Source organism: Sinocyclocheilus grahami, unplaced genomic scaffold (assembly GCF_001515645.1).
Source record: "Sinocyclocheilus grahami isolate Dianchi unplaced genomic scaffold, SAMN03320097.WGS_v1.1 scaffold343.1, whole genome shotgun sequence".
Lineage (NCBI taxonomy): Eukaryota > Metazoa > Chordata > Actinopteri > Cypriniformes > Cyprinidae > Sinocyclocheilus > Sinocyclocheilus grahami.
The window spans coordinates 627,145-638,946 of NW_015505522.1; the positions used below are offsets into that span (position 1 = coordinate 627,145).

Below are 11,802 nucleotides of genomic sequence, written 5' to 3' on the forward strand. Positions count from 1 at the left end.
CTTTCTCGGTCGATTCCGATAACGTTCCGATAATATTATTATCTGTATTTATTCAGGTATTAAGTGCTTGTGTCCTAACACTTGTCAAGGATGCTCATACGAGATGTAGTTCAGTTTCATGAATCAATTTTCAATCAAACAATCAAGTTGTTTCTTTACCAAAAGTGGCAAAAAGAGACAAATGACAGATAACATAAATGCACTATAAAGCTGACATTACGGGAATACCCTTCAGGTGTGACGACTGTCTGAAGCCAATGAGATTATTATCCTAGTTCATTAGCTGATGGCATTAACGCGCCATCAGTGCCTCAAAAGAACGCACCCGCGCCAACACTTCTCAGATCTCTTTTCTTCAGGAAAGCAGTTTATCTGCCCATGCTGTCTTCAGAGTTTTATTGTGTTTCAGCAACTCCCTTTAAGTGGAGTTTATGTTCCTTTAAGGTGGAACACAATGCTGTTTCTTTTTGAGAATGGAGAAAGCTTGGCCCGTCAGAATGGTTCTGTCTCTCTTACTTTCGTTTTGTAATCTGAGGAGTTTGGCATCCTCCACGAGTGTTCAGGATGCATGGAACGATTTGTTGCTTCAGGCTATCAAAATTTGGCAATTGCTCCATGGCTGATTCTGCTCTATGGTGGTTTATATGCTTGTGTTCCGTCACAGGACTAGAAGGTTTAACAGGGCCTCCATCTGAACTGTTGGAGTCAGGTTTGGAGAGAATTTTGACTCTTAAGAAGGTTTGGTTCTTAGCCTTGGTCTGGAGGGTTTCTATAGTGTCGGCTACACTCTTTAAAATAAAGGAGTTTAAAAGGTTCTTCACAGTGATGCCATAGAAGAACCATTTTTGGTTCTACAATCAGGGCTCAATCTGAGGGGGGATGCGGGGGGATGACATCCCTCTGGTTGAAAAAAATGACAAAAAGCATCCCCTAAGTAAAACCACCATCCCCCCTTACCATCCCCTTTGGATTAATAATGTGTATTATGTAAAACTTATCATGCAAATGAAATGTTAAAACGATCTACTTAAGATCATTCACGAATAACGGCGATTGGCCAATCAGAACTCGGTTCTGTAACAAGCTGCGCACAAGCGGAAGCAAGTTTTCGTCATTTTTCGCGCAAAATGGTTCAAGCGCAACTTTTGAATTTCTTTAAAAAGAAGACAACAGAAAATGTACGATTTTTCTTTCATTAGAATTTAAAAATATTCCTCTTTTTCCTCATTATTGTGCTGTATGTGTAACTGTGAGGGATTGAGAGATGATAGGAGAGCTTACATTATCAAGTCATCGACCTTGCAAAAACCAAACAAAAACACGTCTTGAGAGTCCAAATGCATGCGCGATGAAGCCTACAGGTTAAAATAACCTTATAATTCAAGCAATTAAAGAAAAAACACCCATGTATGAGTTTTTATGTTTTTATATTAATTGCACAAGCAATGCACTTTTCTGAATATCAGTAGGCCTACATGCGCGAGCACAAATGTGCTATTAATTTTATACAACAGTGCATAGTAACACAGTGTTTCGTTCCTTGAATGAATCAGTTTTTGAACGAATCAAGTGAGCCAGTGATTCAACGGACCATTCAGATAGTATGCACATTGTTACGTTTCTAATTGAATCAGTCGTTTTGAACGAATCGTTTGATTTGAACGATTCAATAAATCATTTATCAAAACAGGGGCTTGCTGCCACCTACTGGTGGTTTTATTGTCATCATTATTTATCAATGGCAAGCCTAAACCAGCCAAGGTTTCAGCACAAAAGCACATTTGGCAAAATATTGTTTAATTATCAGTATTGACCAAAATTCTTCCATTTCAGGCCCAAGAAGGAAAAAAAGCTTATAAATAATTGTAACAGAAAGGTTCTTCAGATGTTAAAGGTTCTTAATGGAACCATTTAGACAAAAAGGTTCTTCTATGGCATCGTGAAGCACCTTTATTTTTAAGAGAGTACTGACACAGCTTCTCGTTCTCTACTCAGGGAACCAGGGTTACATGTAATGGAGATGTTTTGTTTTGATAGATTGAAGAGTTGTTGAGATAGAGCCTCTCATCCAAGTTTGGCTCGACATAGTGAACAGACATTAATATGAAATTTATGTGTACTCATTTCTGTGCGGCTTGGTCCAGTGATCATCTAAACCAATTTTGAGAAAGCTAAAAAAGAAAAAAAAAAGGAATGCATTACATTTTAAAACGGTGTCTCCAATAATGGGCTAATGTAAGATATTGAATGTGATCAATGTGAGAAGATTAATCAGGTGAACTAAAAATGTTGTTTCTAAAACAAAGGGTTATAACCAGCATGCAATTTGTGAAGGGTGGGTGTGTTAAAACGGGTGGTAACACCCACCCTCTTTTATGAAAAGAAAAACCACAGTGAAACTATATGGACTATGAAACATTTTAGGCTATTGCTCTCAGCTGTTAACGTGACATTTATAGAATAATTGTATTGTTTGATCTTGAAATTTTTTTTATCTTATAGATGATGATAAAACTTGGTGACAATGACAATAATTTCTTAATTTCTGTCAGTAGTGCAAAATCAGTTGGAAGTTATTGATATTTCAAATAGAATAATGATATGTGATGTGAAAAGAGAGAGAGAAAAAAGGACCGGAAAAGGGTTCATTCAAACTCGGGCCAATCAACCATACAATGGTGAGCTACTTTATTGTAAATAGCCTTTGCCAACAAGGCACTCTTTTATTTAATTTTTCCCCAAGAAGAAGAAAAAAAATCACATCCTTGGCCCCTTAGTTATGTTTCAATCACAGTGCATTTGTGGAATACAAGTTCACAGAATTGAGAATATGAATATAGTTTCGCAAGGCTACAGTCAAGCTACCCAGCAAGAACTAAGGCACAGACAGACAACGTTTGTCTGAGATGCAAACGCTTGGGAATCCAAAGTGCCCAGTCAGGAGACTTAACTCAAGGGTAGCCCGACAAGCTGACAGAAAAAAACAAAATCTCTCCTCTCTGATATGTGTTACAGAATACATCACACAGACAGACCGAATCCTCCTGGCACAGTTTAAAACTTTGAATACTGTTGTGCTCACAGTGAAATTAAGAATTTATGATTTTGCAGTCTGCATGCTTCTCCTAAAAAAGCACTAGCAATCAATGCATGCAGCCTTTTAATAAAGTATTGAAGAAAACATGAGGATTTAACTAAGCTGCAATTGAAAATGGATAACTTTTTAAGACCAAATAAGTAAAAAATATGATGATGTTTGCTAAATTTGAGCAAGATCCTTGAATCCTGTTCTGTTGCAAATCCTGCCGACCTAGATATCGTACAAAGGATTTCCAGGATGTGCCTGAAGCTGAATACCTTAATCAGAAAGGCTTGGATGATGACTTCTAAACAAATAACGCATTCATATATGAATATGCAATATATGAAGTCACTCCTTGTGCTTGTTGGATAGCAGGTGAGGCAGGTGACAGCACAATATTTTTGAAGTATCAACGCAATAGTGAATGTGTAAAGCAAACGAGTGTAAACTCTATGAGTGAAAATGAGCAAAAAGACTTGTTCTGAAATGTGTGAATTCTGTCATGGCAACCAGAAACATTTCACACTGATTTCCTACAAGGGCTGTGCTGAAATGTTGGCTAGAAGCATAGAGATTTGTGACCCTAGCATTAGACCACCCCCTTAATTATCAGCTTTCAGATGATGTATAAATCTCAATTTCACAAAATGGACCCTTATGACTTGTTTTGTGGTCCATGGTCACATAAGCAAGTAGAAGCCTCGTTTGTTAAGGTGTACATATTAGGACATGCTCAGTGTCAATTCACGCAGTTGTACAGTACAGCAGCTGTCATCGAATCTGTTTAAACTGGCAGATCACTCGAACGAGTCTGGAGCAAATGTGTTTTGTGTAAAATTATGAGTAAATGAGGGATTGGGGCTTGTCTGTTTGTTGGACATGGGTTCAAGTTATTTTCTCAATGGCTTTCAAAAAGTGGTGGGGACTAGGGTTGCAAAAAAAATTGTACATTTCTGAAATATTCCAGAAATTTTGGAAACTTCCCAGGATTTTTGGGAATATTTCAGTTTTTTGGGGGGAAATTTACCAGAAATTTTCCACCCCTTTGCAACCCTAGTGGGGACATGTCTATCCCACACACAAATTACCTTTTGCAAATATTTTATAATAAAACAATACATTTATGAATTATTAAATAATTTTTCCACTGCTACAGATTCAGACCCAAATAATTATGCTTGATATTCCAGCTTGTCCTTTGGGTCCCACCTTAGTTTGGGGACCAATCCTCACTATTAACTGTTAACTACAACTTTTGCCTCAATAAACTCCTAATTTGCTGCTTATTAATAGTTAGTAAAGTATATCAAATATGCTCATGCAGAATAAGACATTGATATGTGCTTTATAAGTACTAATACATAGCTAATATACTAGTAATATGCATGCTAATAAGCAACTAGTTAATAGTGAGAATTGGTGCCTAAACTAAAGTGTTACCGTACTTTGCATGATTACAAAGATTTGTTTTTTGGCCAAATTCTAAGGCAGCATCACCGCTCTCTTGCTATGAATTGTCATTATTGTTCTGTGTTCTCATTGGTTTGTTGGCATGTTGGTGGTTTCACGTGCATTTAGGAAATCAGTCTGCAAATTACTCGCCCAAGCACGAAAATGTGAAACATTTTAACTGTATATTGTCATGTTTCCTCATGAAAAGAATTTCGAAACTTCACTGAAAACTCTTTTTACAAGTATGGCATCCCATTACTATATACTGGAATCTGAGGGTGCAAAAAAAATCTAAATATTGAGAAAATCATCTTTAAAGTTGTCCAAATGAAGTTATTAGCAATGCATATTACTAATCAAAAATTAAGTTTTGATATATTTACAGTAGGGCATTTACAAAATATCTTCATGGAACATGATCTTTACTTAATATCCTAATGATTTTTGGCATAAAAGAGAAATCAATCATTGTGACCCATACAATGTATTGTTGGCTATTGCTACAAATATACCCCAGCGACTTAACACTGCTTTTGTGCTCCAGGCTCACATATATTGGAGCATGCTACTTTGGCTAAACTTACTAAAACATAACCATAGGCTTCATTTCTAAACATCAGATGGTGGAACCACGCACCAGTGCTGGACTGCACCACACCCGAGTCCACTGTCTGTCCCATCAAGTCATACTGGTTGAGCCGAGAGCCGTCGTCAGCCACGACCACAGACTGCGCTGCCCCTCGCGTCCAAACGTACACCACCTCAGCCCTTGTGTAGGCATCTTACACAAACAAACAACACACAGAATCAAGCGTCACTTGTCAGCCGTATATACTGCAGCGGACTCTCAAGCACAGCGGAGATGCAGCACACGTTGAAATATTTAGAGCCTCGTGGCTTTGAGTCACAAGCTTGTTTTTTATTCATGTGTCTTCCCCCCCTCACTCTTCCTCCAGCGCAGACGCATCTGTTCTTTCTCTGCGAGGATTAGTTGGGTCGGGGTAGAGCTCGCTAAATCCGTTCGGCTGGCTGAGTGGATGCGGGTGTGTGACGTGTTGTTTCAGAGATGATCTCTACGCTCTGTGGGCCTAAGAGAGAGTCCCCATCTGCTCACACTACTCAGCCTGGAGACTCGCAGTAATATGTGAACTTTCAACCGAAGCGTGTAAAATGACGCAGTACTTACAGCTGCCGAATTTGAGAGGGCATGCATGGGCGTCCATTGGGAAGTCCTCCAAATGCATCGGACATTCAGCTCTGACTGTAAGCCTGAGACAGACAGAGAGAAAGCGGGATACAATATTATAGTCTTGACATTTAATTAACCCCCCCCCCACTGATACACTTGGACGAGGATACATGTATTTGTATATAATTGTTATTAAGCGGTGTAAAGCAATGCATTAATATGGAACTCCACTGATGTGCTGTTGCTGCTCGCCCATTCTGAATTTAAAGATGTAACCATACATTTTACCATTTGTGACCCTGGATCACAAAACCATAAGGTCATAAGGGTCAGTTTTTTGAAATTGGGATTGATGCATCATCAGAATATATAAGCTTTCCATTGATGTATGGTTTGTTCGGATAGAACAATATTTGGCCGAGATACAACTGAGAATCTGAGGGTGCAAAAAATCTAAATATTGAGAAAAACATCTTTAAAGTTGTCCAAATGAAGTTCTTAGCAATGCATATTACTAATCAAACATTAAGTTTTGATATATTTATGGTAGGAGATTTACAAAATATCTTCAAGGAACATGATCTTTACTTAATATCCTAATGATTTTTGGCATAAAAGAAAAATTTATAATTTTGACCGATACAATGTATTGTACAAATATAATATATTTTGTGGTCCAGGGTCATATTTGTGTTTATTATAGCATTACATTTGCTATATTATCTAAATACTATGCATACTGAAGCCATCCGAGGCTAAATATGAACAGTCCCTTGTCATTTGAGGTGTAACATTGAAATTGCATAATTAAAATGTTGGAAATGCATATGTAACTGTCTGTAAATTATTTATTTGCCAAACAACTGCAATTTTCTGCGAATCTGAGACAGTTCCAGAGGGATTCAGATGAGTGGATCCACATCAGCTTTGGCGTCTGAGCTCTCTTGCTATGAATTGTCATTATTGTTCTGCGTTCTCATTGGTTTGTTGGCATGTTGGTGATTTCACGTGCATTTAGGAAATCAGTCTGCAAATGACTCGCCCAAGCGCGAAAATGTGAAACAATTTAACTGTATATTGTCATGTTTCCTCAAGAAAATAATTTAGAAACTTCACTGAAAACTCTTTTTAAAAGTATGGCATCACATTACTATATATTGCCTACAGTTCATATATACATCCTACACTGACACCTAACTGTAAGGTTTTACCAGATGGTCTTAGTATAATTATCTTTAATTATCTTTAATATTATCGGTAATCTTTAATATGAGGATATATTTACTTATCAAGTAAACTTTAAAAAATGTAAAAGTTCAACCATCGCTTTCAGAGAAATGTATAAAAATGTTGTGAGATTGCTGCTTTAATAAAGCAAAAATTACAATAGAAAATATTAATAATAATAATCTGGCATGTTTTAGTCCAGATTAAAATCCAAAAATGTACAAGGGTAAACAAAAGTATTTGGTGTTGTTTGATAAACGCCGAAGTGAATACAATACTGAATATCTGTTTGAAAACATTTAAATACTGCTGTGACTTCCGTTCTTGTCCATCAATGTCAGAAATGTCAGAAAAAGAAAGTTTGTGTACAGCAGTAACCATGTTACCACAGTATTCCTTCTGTCCCATAAGCGCCACCTACTGTCAGAGCGTGAACTTGCATTTCTATTCAGCCCTGATTTTGCTCAGACCCACAGCAAACATGCAGCGTTGTAAAATGTAACTGGTCAGTGGAAGTTAAGCTAATGTGCTTACTAAAAATCCAAACAATTCAGATAATAAGGTATCCAGAATTATTAACCTATCTTGACGTGCCCACGATAACACAGTGCACCGCTGTTTCACTGACACAGCGTCTTCAAAGCACTCGTGAATTCAGAATTAAACTAACAACATATTTTTCTCTTCTATGCACTGTGACTGACGCAAGCAAACTTCATCAAAGCTATTATTACCATGCATTACTGTCTGAACCCCTGGCATATGGGGACCTGTGCAAAAACTTATATGGCTTATTATGCACTGGTCAGACCGCCCATTTAAACAGGAATTACTACTGCTCAGTTCTCTGACAGCATGATAAATCAGTAAATGTCGACCCCCTATTTGTTGACACAAATATGAACTTCCATCATAATCTACTTATTAAGTAGACTAAAGGATGCTTTATAACATGTGTTGTCCTGATGTGTGCGACTGTGCGTTAGTCCCAAGAGGCTGAGGTCCATGTTATTTATGACACAGCCAAATATGAAATTACACTAGCAATCCAAAATATACATTTATAGACTAATACTTTTATTTTTAAAAAAGAAAATTAATATATTTCTATGCTGAGAGAGACCCAGATCGCTTCAGATCAAACACCAACATTAAAAGGAAATTACATGAAAAGGTGATTATTTTCTGAGGAAAATAAGCAGCAGCTTCACCTCATGGTGTAAAGCAGAGTTCCTTCCTCTGTGATCCGCAGAAGTTTGTTAGGCATGGTCATGTTATGGGCGACTGACTTCTTTCCGTTGTGGAAAAACGTGTCGGGGGTCCAGATTTTGCTGGCCATGAGATTGTTGAGACGGAGCACAGCCATGGGACCTTTGAACTTCAGCCTCTCGTCCTTCCAGCTCTGCCTGAAGAACACATCGATGGTGTACTCCTGCAAGACCACCGATAACACATCGTTTTCTCATCCCATGCATGGAGAAAGGCTAAAAATGATTGTCAAATTCAGTTTAAATGTAAGTGTACACTCAGAAAAAAAGGTACAAAAGCTGTCAGTGGGGCGGTACCTTTTCAAAAGGTACACTTTTGTGCCTTTCAGATGCTAATATGTTCCTTTAAGGTACAAATATGGACTCTTTATGTACAAAGGTGTGCCTTTTGAGAGAAAAAAAAAACTTTTGCACCTTTTTTTCCGAGAGTGTAGTTTTAGCTTGTTTACTAAAAATGTGTTATAGCATATATATATATATATATATAAACATTACACTCTTGTGATAGACTTATAGGTCATAGTTACCAGGTGCTGTCAAGCTCCAAATAGAACAAAATAAGCTCCTTTTTCATTCATCGTCAATTGTTTTGAGGATTCGGTCCCACTTTATATTGTGTCCCTAATACCTGTGTACTTACATAGTAACTAGATGTGTACGTAGTATGTAACCACAGTGTAAATACACATTGGTACATAGTATCTACAGCTGTAATATTTCTGTAACTACACATATGTAACAACCCTCTGAATGGTTTGTGTAAGCACAAATGTGTAACAGGACATTGGTAACAATGCTTTTTTTCACTTCACTAAATACTCGTGCAACAGGAATTATATAACTACATTTTGTAACAACAATATGTATAAGAGTAATTGGAACCATTTGCTCCAGGGGGTGGAGATGGGTAGGTTTAGGGATATGTAAAGTGGGAGGAGTTGGATCTCGAGTTGGAGTACCACTGTAATACCAGTGTACTTACATGGTAACTCCTCAGGAACTCTCCACTTAATATAAAGTGTAACATTCTGGACACAAACCACAATTTATATGCAAAGCCTAACTTACTGGCCATTGCTGTGTAACATCAGAGTAATTACATGGTAACTCTAATATAAAGTGTAACACTTTCTTTACCAAAAAGTGCTGTTCGTCCTGTTACACATTTGTACTTTACACATACCATTCAGTGGGTTGTTACATATGTGTAGTTACACAAACTTTACAGCTGTAGATACTATGTACCAGTGTGTACTTACTCTGTGGTTACATACTATGTACACATCTAGTTACTATGTAAGTACACAGGTATTAGGGCCACTTAATATAAAGTGGGACCGAGGATTCTAGTTGAGACTTGTAGTTATCGAGTAGCTCTTGTGCAGTGATTTCAGTAAAACGGCAGTCGTCAAGAGGAGTCATGAGCTTTCTGAAGCATCGGAGGCCATAATTAGCGGCATGAATCATTCTAACAACTACTGATCGTCATAGCTGCGAGCATTTTCGCATGATCATCCATTATGACACAGATACAGCCGGATGTTCTAGGTAGAGTCACATAACTGAGCGAATCAGATGTAAAGCAAAAAAGAGAGCTAACATAGCTCCAGCATTTTTAACTGGCTTTATGAAATTAGAATTATATTGATTTACAGGCATGCTTGGATAATATGTAGAGTTGCTTCATAACTTGTGTTTGGCAGGAGAAATGTGATTCGATCCAGTCAGTATCTGATATTCTGCAGGATATGCAGTTATGTTATGAAAAATATGAAAAGAGTACATTTCGCTAATCAAGTATATACAGTGGCTCCGAAAAGATCATGAAAGATATACTTAATAATATGTCGTTTCACTATATATCACACTAGGTGGCATCTGCAAACAGTATAAATAATGCTAGAGCTTTACTCAGAAATAACTTTACTTTTCCCATAATTTTTACATTGTCAAGGTAGTTTTTATAGATGGTCACCTCAAGTTTACACAGCAATCATAGGTTCATCACAAGAATTATGAACATGTTTTATTAATGCTTGAACAAACAAGTGTCATGTTTTTCTCATTTATGGTTTAAAATATTTTATTTATACTTGACAGGTGTCTATTGGTTAAATCTAAATCATAAATAAATATCACTTGGTATTTTATGTATTCTAAGGCATTAATTTTTTGAAAAGTGTTGAGAAACTTTTTTTTTTTTTAATGTAAAGAAGTAATTAAGATATGTGTTCTGGTGTTATAATCAATTAGTCACATTTTCAAGTTTACTTTGACTTTCATTGAATATTGGATCTGGCTTTCACATTTATGATTAAATAACCACAATTCAAGCTTTTCAGCTTGGTAACAAAACATTTAAGCATGTAAACAACTCTTCTGAACAGTGGCTACACGGAAAGCATGTGACATTTATAGAAAGTAAAAAGTTTTACCATGTCGTGGTCCGAGACCGGCCCAATACTCGTCACGAAAATGTCAGTCTTGACTTCGGTTACACGCTCTGTTGAAGCAAGAAATTAGGAGTTTGCGTATCAATCAGTGCTGGTCATGATACCATTTTCTTTTCTTTTCACAAAGCATTAAAATTTCAAATCACATCAAGCAAACCTCACTATAACCTATAAATACTTGGGTGTCGTTTATGTGGAAATGCACCTTACTTTCTTGCCTCGGTGAAAAACAGCATGTCTATGTGCCATGGAACGATGACTGATGTTGACAGAAGTTGTTAGTCAGCTTCACTTGTTATTTATGACATGTTGTCACTTTGTGGGCGCTAAGGTAGTGCGAGTAAGGTCAAACAGACGCGCTGAAAATTAAAAATGATATGCCGCATGTGTGAGGAGTTCCTTGCCAACTCAATGAATCATTCAGTTCGGTTCAAAGCTAATTTATGTCAGGTGTTAAATGATCTGCATTTATGTGGAAAACAGTGTTCGGTAGCTTTGTTCATAACAAAACTGCTTTCCACCATCGCCTTCATCACATTTTTGACGAGGCATGCTTTTGCATTTAATGTCTTTCAATGACTATACTTTCAAAACTTCTTTCAACATCTGATCTCTTGCGTTCATTACAGTCATACATAATTTCTTTCTACGATTGTTTCATAACACTAGATTATTGTAACATGTTTAGCAAATTGCACTATTTTAGTTCTGTTATGTAAGGAGTACATTTTCAAAACTCTTTATACAAAAATCCAAACTGATCACACTTGCTGATCATTCTTCCCAAACCTGAACACATACTTTCATTACAGTTATGTATATTATCAGTCCACATAATCATTGTTTCAAAACACTAAATTAATATATGCATTGAGAACATTTTTGATCTTCTTTGCATTTTGTACCTTTACATTAATCTCATTCAGTTGCAATTAATGCAAGATACTGTATGTTTCAAATCAACTTGTTTGTAAATGAAAGATGTTACATTGTTTCATTAGATAATACAACTACATTAACTATGTCATGTAACTAACATAATATCCATATTGTAATAGTATGTTTGTAATGGTATGTTTGTTATAGTCTCTCTCTCTCTCTCTTACACACACACACACACACACACACACA

The 11,802-nt window shown here is 36.7% G+C and overlaps 1 protein-coding gene across 1 annotated transcript in view; it reads right to left on the minus strand.

Annotated features, from left to right (window-relative positions):
• Positions 1-658: 658 nt before the first annotated feature.
• The window catches only part of LOC107603217 (gamma-aminobutyric acid receptor subunit alpha-1-like), a 15,440-nt gene continuing 4,296 nt past the window's right edge, over positions 659-11,802 (minus strand). The window contains exons 4-8 of the mRNA XM_016295959.1: positions 10,654-10,721; positions 8,162-8,382; positions 5,721-5,803; positions 5,172-5,315; positions 659-696 (exon numbers count right to left, since the gene is read on the minus strand). Of these exons, the coding sequence (XP_016151445.1) occupies positions 659-696; positions 5,172-5,315; positions 5,721-5,803; positions 8,162-8,382; positions 10,654-10,721 (554 nt within the window). The remainder of the gene's footprint in view (positions 697-5,171; positions 5,316-5,720; positions 5,804-8,161; positions 8,383-10,653; positions 10,722-11,802) is intronic.